This window comes from Nymphalis io, chromosome 2, assembly GCF_905147045.1.
Source record: "Nymphalis io chromosome 2, ilAglIoxx1.1, whole genome shotgun sequence".
Taxonomy (NCBI): Eukaryota; Metazoa; Arthropoda; class Insecta; order Lepidoptera; family Nymphalidae; genus Nymphalis; species Nymphalis io.
The window spans coordinates 14,755,116-14,774,675 of record NC_065889.1 but is presented as its reverse complement, the minus strand read 5'-3'; the positions used below and the strand labels follow the sequence as shown (position 1 = coordinate 14,774,675).

Genomic DNA, 19,560 nt, shown 5'->3' with positions numbered 1-19,560 from the left:
CTGAAGAGGGGAGTCGTGAATAATCAGGCAAAAATTTGCAGAAGTCCTACTTCCTTTGTGCCATTGTTTTCGTTTTGGTATCTCCGAACTAATTACTCATCGTAGAATTATTAAGCGTCTGTTTTCTATTATTGTTATTTCGCTCCCTGTCCGAATCGTGTAAAACATTTTGTTTGTATTTTTGTTTCTAATTTGGGTGACGACATTGAGATATAAAACAGACGGCTAATTGTGTAACAACGTTTAATTTCCTGCCCTGTCCATGTAATTCGTTGATCTTTTGAGATTTAGAAGCAGTTCTTATTCACGCTGCCGAGTTAAAAGATCTGCACCAAATTGGCATTCGTTTCGTAACTTGACTAGCAAGTTACTAGATTACTAAAATCCTTTTATTATTCATCTAATAAGAACGAACAAGCCATAGGTAATTAGGATCCCTTTCTAATGACTAAAGTATAATTATTGAATAACAAAAGCCGCAGCTCAAAGGTCAGTAAAAATTTTAATTATGAAAGGTTTTTGATTTCGTTCTTATTTTGAGGAGATAGTTCGCTGTTATCTCGGCTGAGAGCAAAACATAAACGGAATTAATTGCAAAGCTGCGTTATCGGCAATTGCCTGTTGATTTATTAGTATTACAGCTTTGTTATTTAAGTATCATCGAGATATATGTTATTTAAGTTAAGCGAATTAATTATCTTTAATATCGTAATTAAGTACGTTGGAATACTATAAAACAATCTATTATAAAATCGTATTTCGGTCGTTCGAATAACAAAATCTAATCACGCACCAACACAATGTTATTATTTGTAGAAGTATAAAAATGATAATGAACTAACATTATTAGCGCGACTCTCGCTGGCACAACAGACGTGATGTTTGTGTATTGTTACGACACAACGATGCATGGACATATAATGTATAATCTAAAACATAAGAGTCGATTATTTAGTACAACGCATATAAACTGACGAAGTTAACATTTCCGTGGAAGCCTAAAACAACGAATGTCATTTCTTTTCACTTTAACGACTCTACTACTTTCCTCTGCGGTGAGCTCGTAATGTTCTACCGTTCTGAGATAACCGTTTCATTAGTCACGGGAAAGCAACTTCGTCAACCTTAAGAGATTGCTGTTATGTATATAAGTTAATGTTTTAACAGGATTGCTATTAAATACGGCTATTTATATTCTTACATTTTTCTTTATTTAATATATATATATATATATATATATATAACAACAAAATATGTAATGAAAGCATGCGGGTCGAATTAAACTTACTTAAAACAAATGTAAGTACATCTTATTATGCCAGACGGAAATACTCGCAAGTAACTGCGCAGATGTAAATAGAGTTTAGTAACAAAAGCGGGCGGTACCGGTCTAGAGATCTGAAAAAGACCTTAATAAAGATAAGTAGAACTTTATTCTCATTACGACAACGTCATTTACATGAGAACTTATATCTAACTTATAAATATAACAATTCGTTCGGATCAGCAAAACAGATGAGATAACAGTTTCAATTAATTATTTTAACAGAGAATCGTTACACAGAATATGGTTATAAAGTCGAGATTTAAACATAGAAAAATTTGTTAGAGTTTTTACTTGTTTAGGTAAATTGTTATAAAGTTTTGCTCCCTCAAAAATAATCATCTTTTTTCCACTCTTAGTTCTAGTTTTAGGCAGCATTAGATGGCTAGCACGTCTAGTTGCATATTTGTGTAATTGACCTTTGCTTTCGAAAGATATTTCTGTATGTATTTCTTTGTCTAAGATTTTACGTATAAGAATACAAGTAGTGGAGTTGTATAATTGCTTAATATTCATTAATTTGGTTTCTTTATAGACTTTATCTGAAGGTGTTAAATAAGGGTAATGAAAAAGTAATTTAATTATTTTATTTTGAGCAATTTGAAGTTGGGCTATATTGCTTTTTGATGCCACACCCCATATTTCGATGAGATACAAAAGATGTGGTTTCACTAAACTATTGTAAATCATTAAGCGAACTCGACGAGGTAAACATCGAACCGTTGTCGAATCTCAATGAACCGATTAGGCTAGAGAGTTTGTTTGTAATATGTTCTATATGTGTATTCCATGTTAAATATGTATCAAGTCTTAGTCCTAGATATTTTTCTTGCTTTTTCTCTTGCAAAGGTATATTATTTATTGTAAGAGGTGTATGAAGCTGTATTTTTTTATTTTTCGCTTTGAAGATCATATAGCATGTTTTATTAATATTAATAGTGAGCAGATTTGATTGGAACCACATATAAAGATTATTGAGATCTGCTTGCGCTTGAGGTATAATATCATTAATTGAGGATCCGAAATAAAACAAGCATGTATCATCAGCATAAAGAGTGAGTTCACCATGTAAGTCCAATTGATGAATATTATTAATGTATGTTAAAAAGAGCAAAGGCCCTAAAATGGAGCCTTGGGGCACTCCATAGTTTATAATTGCAGGTTTACTTTGGTACTTATTAATTTTAACAATTTGATGTCGATTAGTGAGGTAAGATCGAAACATATTCAAGCATTGCCAGTGACACCAATACATTCGAGTTTTTCTAAGAGAATTGAATGACTAACGGTATCAAAGGCTTTTTTTAGATCGATAAATATTCCAAGAACTATATTTTTGTTATCTATACTACATCTTATTTTAGTCGTTAAGTCAATTGTGGCCGAAAGTGTATTCGATCTGGGTCTAAATCCGTATTGTTTATTGTACAAAAAATCAATTGAATCTACACTTAAGCTTACCTAAAAAAAGTTTAAATTACTCTAAATAAAGGCTTATAACGACAATATTATATAAATTATATTATATTATTACAATACTTATTTGCGATAAGTCATCAGCTGCATATTCATGAACTTGGCGCAAACCCAAGTAAGGCAAGATAAATCTACCTATCTGCGGATATGAACACTAGATTTTTTTTCGACAAACACACCAACGATTCTTGTTGCTACGACATACTGTGTATATATATATTTTAAATATATAAGCTAGCGCTTGACTGTTATCACACCTGATGGAAAGTGATGATACAGTCTAACATGGAGCGCGCTTGCCTAGAAGATGTGTATCGTTACTTATACTATCGGTATAAGTTCAATCACACAATCGTATGTGATAACGGATTGTCGAACATTGAAAATGAATCTTCATAAGTGATGACAATTCACAATGAAAGTCAAACCCGTTTACTCGTATTATCTATGCTAATATTATAGAGGTAAAGTTTGTGAGCTTGTAGGGATAATCTCTGGATCTACTGAACCGATTTTGAAAATTCTTTAATTACCAATAGAAAGTCACATCATTTGTGAGCGTCATAGGCAATATATTAACCCGAAAAATGAAAAGACTGTGGTAGTGGAAGTAAGTATAAGTAGTAAGTGCAAAGTAAGTCGGAAAAAAAATAGTCGAGCGAAAATGTTTCTTACGAACGCTGCCGTAACGATGAGAGATATATGATTAAGTTCAAGAGAAAAGTTGTAAAGCTTGATAATGCCTACAAAAAGTCAGCGACAGCATATGTCTTACTTTTATATTTAAGTCACAAAAAGTAGTTTTTATATAAAAAAAATAATTTAAATCGTTAGGTTATGCTTATTTTACATATTACAACAATTATGAATTCTTATTAAAATAAGTAAACTTATTGTTTCAAGTGAATAAAATAAAAGTCTTTTCCCATTTACTGCATATAATTTGGACCAATGGTTAAAAAGATAAAACAACATAGGTATGAAACTGCGACCGTCTATCTATTAAGTGATATTTCTATTAGATTATATTATAGGTTTTTTCGTATTCAACACGTCTATCTATTTAAAAATAAATTGCTTTATTACCAAGGAAATTTTATTTCGATAAAATTTATTTTTTACAGTAATTTATTTAATGTAATTTATTTTTTCGATAAAATTTATTAAATAAGCGAGACAATTTTTTAATGTTCGGCCAATCCATCACAAGTAAAAACGTTTACCACGATAACAGATTCCTACTTTTGTATGACGAATATCAGTCGGTACAGGTACCTACCAAGGTAGCGGCGGTTCCCACCACCTTCTGCGAACAGCTCATTAGTGAATTGTATTCGGCACAGAACACAAAGCGCCCCCTTCCACTGTGACACAATTGCTCGCTCCTTACAAACGTTAATACGCTCAAGGGTCACGGATATTTGAAGAAGTCAAAGAATTGCCGACGCAAATATTATTTTACGTATTTTATTCAATGCTTTTTAAAATGGGTTTCGAAGAATTCGATCAGTAAATACTTATATTATATTAAATAAGTACGTAGGCTGTACCTACGCGGTTTATAAAACATTAATCCCAAAACACCAAGAGTGTATAGTGAATATATAACTATACGAATATATAAAATATATTTATTCAAATTTCAGCTTTATACTAAAAAATATTATGATAAATATTTTTCAAATAGTTCGTGTTAGAAATAATCGCAACAGGGCATTTAAACCGGAAACATATCTCGATATTTATTATTATTTCTTTACATCAATGAATCCGTTGCAGGTAACGTTCATCCGTGTTGACGAAAACTGGACTTGGTCTTCCTGGACGACGGACGTCCAGACCTAAGAGAATCCGTAGTAGCTAACTTGTTAAGTTCTAATGATATTATGATATTGATATGTCTATGTTGCATATCATTCTAGGCGGGTAGGCTAGGTAGCAGTGAGGCGGTGGTGGTGCGGTATCTTATCGCGGCAAGGACGAGCGTAATCACAATCAGAGTTGAGGCTCTTCGGGTTCACGCCGACTATCATGACGCCTTCTTGGAATCAGTCTTCGATAAAATTATTGTTACCTTTATTGTTGACTTTACCATTACCCTGTGTTATATACTTCTGAAAATCTATATTTTTTAAATTGTAAATAAGATATCGATGTGGGTCTAATAGAGGCATATGTAAACAGATGAACTGTTTACATATCAGTCACATGTGCACAACTCTTTCCAAACATGTCCTATTAATCTTTTGTGCGTCGACGGCACCCATCAGTGTCTCTCATTCTGCCATTGTTTTTAACAATTACTATTTTTTGCAGTTCGTAGTTTGTGTATAAATCATAACAATTGTTGTGGGCAGGCCTGCGTTGTGGTACGTAATCCATGTCTCAAAACAAAGGGTCGGCAGGGCGCGAGCGTCAGCTCGTTAGGGATGTTTGTTGTTGTAGGAGGCGCTGCGGGACGCCCGCGATGCGCTCTCACAACACAACTTTTTTCGCCACGTGATACTTGGAAACGAGAGAAACTGCTCCCGCACAGATTTACTGCACCCTTACCACTAATACGATAAAATTTATTGGTTCCCGGGAGACGATAACTTGCGCGAGTCGAGTCACGGACATGTTTATAGACCGCTCTGCAGCGCTTCATGGAAACATCGCAAAACACAGAACCGATGACAGATATTAAGAATACAACTACATACTAACTCATACTGCGAACCCCATTAGGTATTTTGAAGTTGCATGTAATATTATTCTAAATTAAATAACTCCCTACTTATTTATTAAATAAAATATGTATACCTGTGTATAAGTTTTTAATAGAAAAAAATGTAACTGCTGAGCGAGAAACAAGAAACAGCAAATGTAAGGTTAAATGTTTTTTTAAGAATACCGATTATTATCATTAGTTAGGTACATAATATTTTGAATAATTGACTAAACTGTTTGGAGCGAAATAGGTAACGCCAGGGGAGCATTTTTGCCGAGTACGGGATAGACCCTATAGGTGGTGTAGGTCGGTGTCGTGCGACCGAGCGATAACGCGCAGTACAGCGCGCACGTGCTGATATCGCTTATCAGCGCTAGTGAGCGATCAGCTGAGCGCTTCCGCTATCCCTGCCAGCGCTCCGACTCCACCAATTCTCTTATCTGTGATACAACTTATATAGATACATTTCCGTTTTATTCCATAGCAGTTTCTTACAAAGCTAAAAGTGTCCATTAATACTTAATATGATAGGTACGAGTAACAGGCGAAATTATCATCATAGGATTTTATTTTTAGTTAATTTCTTCTATTAACTGTTATTAATATGTACGTAAAGTAGTAACATACCTGCCTATGTAAATAAACTCCAGTAAGTTTCAATTCAGTCACAACATTACCTAACCCGTAGATTAATAAGCGCAGAAATATTTTTGCAACAATTTTAATGAGTTTCACATATGTCGTTTTAAATCTACTACTATACTAATGCCGACAGTTTCTTTCATTCTCATTAAAACAGCAGCAGGTAGTACAATTTCAAATTTTTCAATTTAATATAAGTCGGAAGTGGACTGTTATGTCATTTATGAAGTACATAACGATTGAATGTACGGTAAGCGTGGCCTAAGGGAGTGTAGGCAGGTTTTCTGCCCTCCCTTCCAGGGTATATACAAGGGGCGGGTCTACCTAACTCGCCGCGCCCGCCGACCCGCAAACATCGCCACCGCCGGGGCGCCAGTCCACACGCGAACGTTGCCGTGACCGCACGCGCACGACAGAGATCAGCGCAACAACGCGAGGGTACTTAGTGAGTAGTGAGCATGTTACACGACGCCTGGCCCTCCGCCTGGCACCGCGCCGAGACCTTCGAGCTGGACGCGTTCATCGCTGAAGTCAACAATAATTGCCTGAAAGGTTAGTTCAATAAGTGATTTACCGAATATTATGTTGTGGTAAACTCGATGGCTGAACTCTAAATTATCGACATTAAATTTCTTTAAGTTTCATTATACCTCACAGGTTATAGGTAAACACATGATATCTTATAGTATTTTGTTTAGTTAGTTAGTAGCTAGCAGTATTTGGCTAAGTAGATCAGTTAGTTGATCATTATTCGATTCGTGGCACTGACTGGTGACTAGTGGCAGACGGCAGTTCAAGCGACGATATTGTTGTTTTGTTTCCATACACGTGAGTGGCGGCCGCGGCCTGGCGTTCGTCGCGACCCGCTATCTATTCGCATCACAAATAAAGCGACGCGGCAGCGGCGCAGGCCAATAGGCGCTCCCGAGTAACGGACCGTTGTGTGCGCAGAGGGCGAGGCGGAGTGCGGCGCGGGCGACGCGGAGAGCCCGCCCCCCCTGTCTTTCGGCTACGCCCCCGGCGGCGGTGGCCTGTCGCCGTCCCACTCGCGCAGCTACCAGGAGTTGCGGCCTGCGCACGCGCATACGACACACGCGCGCGATATGCAGACATACGCACACCTCGAAGAAGCGCTGTTCAAGCCGTCGGCGGGGTTGCCATCAACCGGAGGCTCCACGGATGGCGCATACTTGCGCGGGCGCAGCCCAGAGCTGAGCCCTTCGCCAGAACGCCGCGAGGATTACCGTACACTACACTACGAGCCCTACGCCCCTGCTCCACCTCCGCCGCCCTACACGCACGATCACCATCATCACGTGGATGGGTGAGTACTTGTCTATTTATTGTTTATTGAATAATATTCAATCAGAGATTTGGTTTTCAATTTCCTGGTGTTAAATATTCATTTAAAATACTCATCAGTAATCCTTAAAGCTATTATGTACGTGTACATCCTCGACTTATCTTTCTGGTAAGTATCTAAATAGGAATGATCGGATTAGATAATCGATTACCGATTAAAATGATTAAGCTAAGCAGCTTTAAGCAAATCGGTGATAATCACAGATTTATGATTAAAATTTGAGGGAAAAGATGTTCTCGTAAGTATTTGGTTACTGGGATTACAATGTAGGTGCATTAAGTCACAATAGCCCTGAGAGCGCGCACTAACGAGTGCACACATTAGGTGACGCGCACATTGTCATTAGCCTGTGTATTAGCTACTCGCCACTCTTTGCTTGTCTTTATCTTAATTGTTCCTTCGGTTAAATATTTAGGATTGATAACTTTCAGGCTTATATCGTAACCCCAAATATCTCATTTAGCTACTATTTACGCATACCTATTATAAAAATAAACTTTCTACTAGTTCTAAGTACTACTTTCTTACTATTAAGTGCCAAATTCACTCGCCGTGCTACTTAATTTTTATTTATTAATCGTCAAGATTGCTTAATTGTAAAGCTATAAGATATCACAAGAATGCCCAGAAGTGATACCTGTCGATTAAGATTTTAGGTTTAGGGTAAAGCTTTTGTTTCCATTTGTATTCTAATAGAAAACGAACGAAGAAATCAGTTAACTAAAGATCATTTATTATGTTCCGTTACATTGTTGTTTTATTGAAAATAACAACTAATAATATATGTATTTATCCTCATGCTCAGTTAATGTGACTGAACACTATTCTGGGATGATTGCTGATATCCGCTTAGTGCTGCGGTGCTTTGAGTGCGAGTGTGGTGAGGGCCGCGGTAAATTAACTATTGTTATAATAATCGTTAAGTTCATACATTAGGTATATAATTGTATATAATGTCCATAAATTGTTTTTACCGATAACGACTGATGAGATCTCTTAACTAATTATTTTACTGTCAAACCTCAAAACTCCCTTATTATAATTATAAAAAGGTTGCAACTTCCAAATAACGATATTAACGTACCTACCTATCTAATTTCCAATCCGATTAGTTTCCCTCGTATCTAACAATGACTGGGTGGGGTATCAAATTACCATCTTCATAAATATAATCATTTAATAAAGTCATTTAATGGCATCCTCACAAAGGTAAATAAATATTTTCAAAACTTCAAATTACTTTGTGAAACTTGAATAAGACATTGGACATTTCGGCGCAGAGCCCCTCCGCGTCTCTTACTTGGGTCTCGCGGTTGCGCCAACTGCAAATGTATAATTACGAAGGATTATGCAAGTACTGATAAGATTACGCAATGCTGTGTCACATCTGGATTCTGAACGCGAGGCTTATCGCTCTGTCATCTTCTATCGCAGAATTCCAGTTATCAAAAACTGTTCGTAAATAATATAATCGTTTGTTACTGCTCATCCGTTAAATGTATCACTTTTATTCTTGTTCCGTTTTGTTATCTCGTCGACGAGATTGATCTTTTGTTATATGGGAAACTGTAAGCAACAATTTCGTTTCGACGTAAGGAATTTTTGGCTCACTTTGCACTCAGTGCATACGTGTTTTATTTATTGTTTTCTTAAATAAAATGTTATAAATAAATATTAAACGCAAAACTAAGTAGAGACCATGTTTGAATCGTACTTAATTACTAAAAAGCTTCTCAAAACATGGTACCTTGTTGAAGTAGGTACTTAGATCAAGTTCCGTTTTATGTATTGATTTGTTCCGAGAGCTTTATTACTGGCTAGCTTTATTATTACCCATACCTACACGTCGTATCTGCCGAGCGGAGTAGTTGTTTCTAATAATAGCTATATCTAGATATTAATCAATTACTCAACATCTTTGTTATTTAATAATAATTAATAAAATTGTATTGTCCTTCAGGTCGCTAAGCGCTATTTATAATGAATGGTCTATAACAAATTGTAATATTTGAAACGACACGTTTAGCTGTCACATACATATATCAGTTTGATAGTCGCAGTGTGAGCAGTAGACATCAACAAAACCACTTTGTTCTATCAGGCAACAGTAGCGATGTCGACAGTGGCTAGGCTCTCGACGTAGTCTTTATCTGCGAGGCGCAGCACGGCCGCTACGTGCTCCGGCGGCCTGCGCTTGCGACACGCCGCATTCCGAGCCCTCACGTGCGTCGCTGGCTCTGCAATATGCAGTAGTTTTCCGCTGCCTCACATAATATCAATTTTATTTGCACTGCATATGATTGAGGCGCGTACTTACGTTATAAAAATAAAATTCTAGCTTAAATTAAATAATGCCAGCCTTAAAATCTAATGACACAATATTTAATTTCGTTTTTTATTTTAATAGTCCTACTATGTGTGCAGATGATGGTATTTGTATATCTACTTTGTTTTTCTCTCAAATAAATACAAGGCAATAGACACAACTGATGTCTGTTAGGGTCTTCTGGTTCTGGTGGGGTCGCGCTGTAAACTGCGGTCACAGATGTGTTTTTTTACAACTTTTAATAAGTAATTAAAAATAACATTAGTTTGCGGTCGAGCTCTTGGTAAATAATTTTTGAACATTAGCGTCATGTTTATTGTTCATTTATTTTTAACAATATCTCGCCTTGCGTCTTGTTCTATAAATAGGTACGCCCTAAGAAGTAAGAACTTAGCTAATATTTCGAAGTAGATAGGTAATTTTTACAAATCTATGCCTCAAGTCTTTTGATACTTGTTACCTGGAGATAGCTCCTTGGGCAATGCAACTATTTTAGGTGTCAGCTCATTAGTTTTTCTATCTTCAAACATCAAAACTCTATTGCTATTCAGATTTGAAGAATAAGTGAGCCAGTGTTACTACACTATTAATAATTATTATCGTTCGACGATAGTTTTCGCATGAAATATCGCGAAATTAACGAGAACGAGGATCAACAATTGCTTGCTTTCTGAGGTGTAGTTTGGTGGTGCCAACTACTGTAGAAGCCGAAAGGCAGTTTCCACAGCCGGTTTCTTATCAACAGCCAATCATTATCCATTGCTGAACATAAGCCTCTCCCAAGGTGCGCAAAAGCTCCCTGTCCTCCGCCTTCCGCATCCAGTCGATGCCCGCCACCTTCTTAAGGTCATCGGTCCACCTGGCTGGAGGGTGCCCTAGGCTACGTTTGCCGATCCGCGGTCTTCACTCTAGGACTCGTCTGCTCCAACGGCCATCAGTCCTACGACATACGTAACCAGCCCACTGTCACTTCAGCCTGCTAATTTTGCGAGCTATGTCGGTGACTCCGGTTCTTTTCCGGATAATCTCATTTCTGTTGTTATCCTTCAAAGATACTCCGAGCATAGCTCGCTCCATAGCACGCTGAGCGACTTTGAATTTGTGGACTAGTCCCGCAGTTAGTTTCCACGTTTCGGCACCATATGTCATGGCAGGTAAGGCGCATTGGTTGAAGACTTGTCTTCATACATTTGCGGTATAGACGACTTGAGGACTTGACGAAGGTTGCCAAATGCTGCCCATCCCAAGCGAATTCTTCGATCGGCTTCCTTCTCGAAGTTGTTCCTACCGACTTGTATAATCTGTCCTAGGTAGGTATATTCCCTAACAACTTCGAGAGGTTTCCCTTCGACGTATATCGGTCCCGGCACGACATGCCTATTGAGCATGACCTTGGTCTTGTCCAAATTCATACCGAGACCGACACACCGGGAAGACTCGCCTAGGCTACGCAGCATTTCGGTGAGTTGTTCTAGCGACTCTGCTATGATGACGATATCATTGGCAAATCGAAGGTGTGAGATGTATTCGCCGCTTACATTGACTCCATACCCAGTCCAATCCAGCGTCTTGAAAACGTCTTCCAACGCGGTGGTGAACAGTTTCGGGGTTATTACATCCCCCTGTCTCACCCCTCTGCGCAGTTGAATCGCTTTCATCTTACAGTCCTGGATGTGGTCAGTCATTGTAGCGGCGTTGTACAGACATCTCAGTACCTCGATATATCTCCTGTCGATATGACATCTCCGCAATGAGTCGAGCACTGCCCAGGTTGCTTCAGATTTCAGAGTCGAAGGCTTTCTCGTAACACAAATGCCATACACAGCGGCTGATTGTACTCATCGGTCTTCTGCACAATCTGCCGAACAGTATGGATGTGGTCCACGGTGCTTTAGCCTGATCGAAAGCCGGCTTGCTCACCCCACCGGTTACTTACCTTGCAAAATTAAAAGCCTAATGCTTTTTGTGCTTTTTAAGAAGTTGTTTTGAAAATAGTGTTATATTAATGCTAACTTACCTGAATAGTTCCAAATAAACTACTGGTGTATTACTTACTACATATAAGTGGCTCACGTTGACTGACTGACTGATTGATACCTGTACGTGCCTTATACAATATAATAGGTACCTACAACGTTCCTCTAAGAATTACCAACAAATTTAATTCGAATAATTTAAAGTATTGATTACTTAACATTAAAAGTACTCAGAGATAGTTAAAAGAAAGTATATCCCTAGATATACATACATACATAATATACAGGATATGTTTTAAATCGTTCTAGTTTCCTGATTTATATGAAGAGGAAATATTTGTTTAAAATAGAGCTATATTTACAATAGTCCTACTAGTTGTAGATATTATTATTGTTTCAGTGCGAATACAGGCTCTACACATTTAGTACCATGGCGACAGGCCATTTCTAAAAACTTTGTTTAAGTTAATATTGAGTTAATATTAAAATAATTATAATGAAAATGATACGTTTGTAGAGCTCAGTGCAAGTTTTGGTAGTAGAGTAGTGTCGGTCTGTTATCGCTAGCAATTAGCGGCGCTACCCACACACGCACACGTGTGTCGTGTGGACACGCCGGCACCCACACCGAGTGCGCTATGTAGTATCGTCGTTATGTTGGACTATAGCTCGACGTTTAATTGCCGCTCTGGGTTCGCACTGTAATAGTGTAATAATACTCTCATTGTTTACACAAGCAACATTTATTTTTATAATTTTATTGTTATTTAAACAGAATTATCTAGAAACGTTTCCGAACGTCTCTGCGCACGTACTTACCTACAATGTACGAACGACACTGAATTTTATCATAATAATTAATAAATAGGATCTGCTGCCACTGCGAATAAAGCTCTTTACGATGTTTGGATTTTCATTGTAATTTTTTATAAGTATGTTTCAGTGATTGAGAACGCTAAAGAATACTGTAGTGATTTCCGAATACATTAAAGAATATATTAAAATTTAAACTAAAACCCTAAAAATGATATATTCATTACGCGATAGGGAGAATAAGTATACTGTTATTGTGATTAGAATGTTTACAATAGGTATCCACTTGTTTAATACGTGATTAGTAGTTCGAGTTGGTAATCATATCTAATTGTTTAATAAGTAGCACAATAAAACTGTTGAATCGATGGGTCGAGGTTCCATGCAGTCCAGGTGTCAGCATCAACTCATTTGATTCCTGTTGAGACAATTTCATCTTAGTGCATATATACTCGTAGTTATTTTTATATTATTTAATTGCATTTACTCAATTGTTTATAGTGAAAACTCGTCAGTTGGTTCAGGTGGTATCCGACGTTGAGTAAATTTGGTTTGGATTCGATATGAAGGTATGCGAGACTAAAGAAACTCTTACAATATTACATACACATCTTACACAGATATCTTCTGTATACCGACCTATACGAAAACACGAAACGTCAACATTTGGTAAAGTAACAGCCTGTGAATGTCCCACTGCTGGGCTAAGGCCTCCTCTCCTTTTTTTAGAAGGTTTAGAGCTCATTCCACCGCGCTGCTCCAATTCTATGGTGGAATACACATGTGGCAGAATTTCATTGAAATTAGACACACGGAGGCTTCCTCACGACGTTTTTCTTCACCTTCAAGCACAAGATGAATTATAAATATAAATAAGACACATGAAAAATCAGTGGTGCTTGCCCTTGTTATATTTGGATTTGATCCAAATTTGACCTATTGTTACAGGTATCTTCCGAATTTGCAAAAAATAAAACGAATTCATTTTTCTTTACAAAGTATCAATATAGTTGTATAAGTCCTTGCTAGTTTTATTGCACGTTGACTTTTAACTTCCCAGAATGACCAACGTAGCTGTCATTCATTTTTTTTTTTTCTGGTACGTATAAAAAATGTCACGTGACCCGAACGACCGGATATTTGAACAACACCGCCATCAGTTGTCCAAAGTTTCACAACTATCGGCCATGATGATGAATGCCGTTGATAATAATGTAATTATAAAAATCAATTAGCTTGTTTTCATGAAACACAATCCTCTGAGAGACGGGGGCGTCTGCGACAGAGCAGAACTCACGTTGTCGGAGCTTTGATTTGGTTTATTTTTTAATTAAGTTGTATTCGCATTGCGTCGGTATAACTGCTTCTTTCTGGCGTAACTTCCCCATTATCACTTGACGTTTATGTATTAAATTATATTATTGTATTTGTATTTAAAAAAATCTTGTTTATTTAAAAAAAAGTATTTGTGTTAATAGTAAAAGTTTTATACAACATTCGGTATGAGTATGGATTGCTAATTTTCAAATTATTCATATCAAACTTTGATATTTGATACCCAACACCTTCTAACTCAATAGTTTAACTAATCTTCATACTTAGGCATAACACAATACGAGATTGTTAGCAGACGTGCTCGCAGTTATAAGATTTCCATATAATGGTCGTACCAGTTGTTTGTAATGTAAAGCAAAACAATGTTGTTTCACTATACGGTAAAGTTCACTTTATTGGACTATAACCTACTCATCTCCTAACACACTACCGTCATAAGTTTATTTTTGTACCATTAACAACACCACATGCCCATCTATTATATGTTTGTATCTACATTTAATTTGCTCATTGAAGTGACAAGCTACATTATGGATTGATTTCAATTGTACAATAATTAATTTATATTTTTTTATAGAAAAAGGTACGTTTTCTTGCACAGAACCTCGTTTTGGAAAACTTCAAATTTTAGCATGCTTAGCATCAAAGGGCATGAAGTAACCATTAAATCTCTTAGAAATGGACTAATTTCAAATCGTTCAAAACCTTTTTGTTTGATTTATTTGTTTGTGTTAGATAGACGTAGGTAAGTTAGTTACCTTTATCAGTTGATAATGTTAAGATTCTCAAGCGATTGAACTATATTGCGATGACACAAACTTGTCTTCGTAATACTAAATATCTTTAATTGTTTCCAATTTCCGCAAAATAATAATATTGGTAAATATATTTTTTTTCATTATCTATTATTTATTACTTCAAACGTATCTAAACTTTTTCAAGTTTATACAATAATTTATTCGAGAGTTCGGACAATTAAGTCTTTTATTATACGTTAGACTCCAACCGTCCGATTTCAATTTGGTAAACTTAACAACAATAAATAAATGTGTCCTACTCCACGACATCGCTGATTCCAGACCGAACGCCACGAGATCGGACACCCAAAAATAAATACACAAACACAATACACATATTCTAATTCTAAATATTGACTACATCATTTATAATCAAATCCATTACTTTGTGTATATTTATTATGAGTTAATCATTACTATATACGTAGGTAGGTTTACAGAGACGTAGCTATTTGAGTATACACTTGAACATTAACAAACTAACTTCGGTAACTGTCGCGGCGACAGTATATATGAATTTATGTAGTTTAATAATAAACAATATTAGCCATCGTCACCCGACCGCGGGATGAGATGGCACGGCAGTCGGCAACATTCGGGACGGCAACAGGTTTCCATACCTACACCTTCGAGTAGGTTTAAGATTATTCAGAAAGTAATTTGAGGTCTACGTTTTAAATACCTTGTATGTGTAGTACATATTTATGAGACAGTAGGAATGTAGAAATGCGCGTGTAACTTATTTTCTATAAGGTAACTGAACGATCATCTTCATGATCAAGTATCTTTAGAAAGCTTGCTTGTACTTATACAACATGGATGCTAGTGATTTGTATCTGAATAGAAAGAATAAATAAGGAGACATGATCCTCAGCATCTCGTACGTAAGCATAAATGTGAGCCTTAGCATAATACATAATACTTCGTGACTATTGATACAGTCGCAGACCCATTTCGAACTATTCATATTAGTGTGAGACTAAGGACGCTAGTGTGCGTGTTCTGCGAACCAGTAATGATTCGTACTTCCTGCGCCCGCGCCGCGACAGTTAACCCACTAACGTCCGTACCTAGTTAACGACATACTGCAAATATACAACTTACGAAGGCTTTCACAAATATATACATTCGTTAAATAACTGACGCCTTCTGTTTTTTTGTAATGTTACTATTTAACTTGTGAATAATGTTAGATTAGACGCACATGTGTACCTACTTAGTATATATTGCTTTGATATGTACAACATAAGCAGCACTTCGGGTTCGGTCGTAGTACGACGACAACAAACAAATAAGTTCTACTAAAATTTCTCAGTGAATTTATTAACGAAATGCGTCCACAAGCCAAACTTCAGTGCTAAGTGTATGCATTTAACGACCCTGTTTTTGTGGATGGTTACATAGACCCCGTGTGACGATCTGGAAATTAATTTATAGCAAATGCGCTAAGAAGTTGAACAAACGAGCTCGAGGAAACAGCTTGTGCAAATACCTGAGGGGCTGAGCCGTTTTCGACTCGGCGCGGGCGGAGTGGTGTAAAAACACTTTGTTTGTTTGCGCTTGAGAAACAAAGATAGCGTAGCCTCGACGAAAGCGGCAAACATTATATACCTGTCGGAATTAAAATAATTTATAGTTTCGGCAGAGATCCAATGGATGTGCCATTGGATCTCTGCCGGATCTCGAGTGACAAACTCGAAAACTTTATCACTCGCAATCAAAGTTCATTAATTCTTAAAATATGTACTCGTTCATAATACGTTCTGGAACGCACCGAGACGCGAGCTCGCGCTGGTTGTGTGGTGGATCTTCTTACAAGGAATTCAGCGTGAACAGCGTGCATCACTAAAGTAGCCCGTGGATACAGTTGTGCTCGGCGTTAGGTGGATAGCATGTAGTTATATTATATTAGTACTACAATAACATACGCTCAGAGATCGCGAGTCGCCCACGCATTCTCGCCGCACGTGGGAACCGAGACACGGCGCATTTTATCGCTTGGCCTTGATCTATTGTAAACAACTGAAATGAAGTCATTTATATTCACCAACATTTTATTAGAAAGTAAGGATAGCTTTCATATAAAACATAATTGCAACAAGGCCGTGCCTGTACGAATATTCGTATAATATTATATTAAACATCTCCGAAAGACGTGAATACTTTTAAATGTTTTTTTATTTCCCAGAATATCGTTTCCCGGATATGGGACAGGTGTTTTTCTTGATGGTACGGTGGTACCTGATCGTTTATATAATGCAGTAGTACGTGGGTTTATTATTATGTCGACAATATTATACTACTTGTCTCACGAAAAATACTCAATATATAGTCGTCTTGATTATTTATGAGACTACTCGACTGAAAGAATACTAACTGTAACCATCTCAGTTACAAGTATAACCATATTACAATAATAATATAAAATGTTTTATAGGCATTTATTACAGGATTGCTAGAATATATGATAAATTACAAGCACAAAGAACATAAAATCTTAGTTCCCAAGGTTGGTGGCGCATTGGCTATGTAAGCGATGGTTGACATTTCTTAAAATGCCAATGTCTAAGGGCGTTGGTGACCACTTACCATCAGGTGGCCCATATGCTCGTCCGCCTTCCTATTCTATAAAAAAAAAACAAAACATTGTTTATTGAAAATAATATTGAAACCGAACTGCCTTAACAGACAGACGTATAGAACTGGCACTTTCAATTAATATATTTGCATAAATATCTCGTAGAAGGCTTGACGTATCGAGATACTCGTATATAAGAAATAAGTATTAATTAGCTTAGATCATGTAAGATAACTATGTGGAATATGATTTAAATTCGTCTCGATACGCGCTGTAGCGTGCGGCGCGACGACACTAGCGAGCCGTATTCGACGTTTTCCTCGTTTTAATTGGAACAATAAGTGAACTGAAACATTGAACAGGAAAAAAAATAATATTATTATGTAAATGTTTGTTAATTACGACGTTGAATAAACAAAATTAGGAATGATCAATACATACGGAGCAAATAAACAACACAGTTCTTGCAATTAACATTAAAGCAAACTTTAAATGTAATTGGAAAATTACCCTAATTATGTAGTCTCCAAGTCGACAAACACAATGTACATTTACAAACTAATAGTCGCCACTCGCCACTCGCCACTCGCCAGCCAGGCTATAAGAAAGACCTGATGCCGATAGACTCGAAACAGGCGAAACGATCTAACTATTTTGACTAATGAGGCGTCATCTAGAATTGTTTTAAAAGTCATTATCTTGATGACGTCACCAGTAATTGATATGTTGTTAAATCTGTTACTTGAGGCACTTCGTGGTTTTGCATTTACGACGTATGCATTCTATTCCTTGACTTGGTTGACGAGACGCCCGAAGTCAATCCCCTCGTCGAACTCCTCGATGGCCATCAGCTATGCGCCGTACCTACTCGGAACGTGCTCGTAACTAGTACGAACATCGTCAGGCAGGTGACGGAGAGGCGCTAGCGCCGTGTTTACTTTCGCCCGGTTTTTGTTCGTCTCTAACGCGCTATTTTACACGTTTTAAGAGCCCTTTGGATCGTTTCTAAATTTGTTGTATTTATTTAGTTTTTGTTCGTGTCGAGTGACGTCTTAAGTGTCTTGAAATGAGTTATTTGTATAGGCTCTTAGCGCTCCGACGCGGGACGAAGTCCATGATGCGCAAATACGGGCCGACTTGTTGGCTGGGCTGGAATATAGTTTCTTTGTTTGTATCACTTGCACGGCGCGTATGTCGCATACGGCATCGGACCGAGTGACGTCACGGACTTCCGGTGACTTAGCTCGCTGTAGGTATCGATAATGACTACTAACCCCAAGAGGCTCGGCTGCGCGCTGTTTTGGTGGTCTGTGTGTGTAATGTCAATGTTGGTGGATGTAATCCCTCGGGGCTACGACTTAACACTGAAAGTGGTCTTCCCAAATTCGTAGAAGTAAGGGGTTAATTATACGTGGACGCATGTAGGAAGTGCGCGTACTGTGGGCGCTGGAAGGATCACTGATCGTGTTCATAGAGGCATGGCGGGGTGTATGAGCGGCGCATGCGCACGTGCGCAACATACCATTAAGTTGAATGTTAGCTTTTGTCCATATGTCACACTGGCGGCGTCCTGCGGGCGACACGCCGCACCTAACACTTAGTGCTAACACGAAACAAAACGCACGTTAGGCTGTAATGCGGGCGTCTCTTATATTTCATTAGTAATTACCGACACTTTCATTAATGCTAAATCAACCTTAACGTACGCCGAATTCATAATAATATCTACTCGCTCTACCTAATTGTATTTGTGTATATTTTAAAAGTTCTAGTCTTACAAATCTCATTGATCGCTATTGAAATGCTAACCGAATTAACGTAAAATCTGGGGCTTTATTAAGTCGTGGTATGTTTTGCTTCGAGGTGTAGGTAAATAAATGGATTAAGCGTCAGTGCGGTGGCACCGAGTGCGGCCTGTCGTACTTGCATGTTACTACATCCGGGTTCGTGTTGCAGCCTTAAGCGGACCGAGTGTCGCCCGTTCCTTGACCGTATCGGTCTATCATCGCTACAAATGTGTTTTGTTTACATAAGATTGCTTATTATGTTATATCTACGAGAGTAACAACTCTATGGAATATAAAATACGTTTCGAGTCGATGTTACATTTTCGCAAGCGAGTAGCGACATAGAATGTTTCTTGCTCACCAGCTCGCCTGTTTTGTGTTGCCTCGAGGTGCTTGTGTGTAGGTATTGTGATGTAACGGAATTGCAAACGGC

The 19,560-nt window shown here is 37.6% G+C and overlaps 1 protein-coding gene across 8 annotated transcripts in view; it reads left to right on the top strand.

The window, feature by feature from the left end:
- LOC126776578 (transcription factor BCFI-like) overlaps positions 1-19,560 on the top strand; it is a 40,530-nt gene that overhangs the window by 8,525 nt on the left and 12,445 nt on the right. For 3 of the 8 annotated variants that reach the window (XM_050499269.1, XM_050499256.1, XM_050499263.1), the window contains exon 2: positions 7,104-7,476. In XM_050499269.1, the coding sequence (XP_050355226.1) occupies positions 7,104-7,476 (373 nt within the window). Of the gene's footprint in view, positions 1-4,520; positions 6,705-7,103; positions 7,477-19,560 lie in introns of those variants that run through there. The other 5 variants (XM_050499234.1, XM_050499226.1, XM_050499216.1 and 2 more) reach the window with 5 other exon arrangements.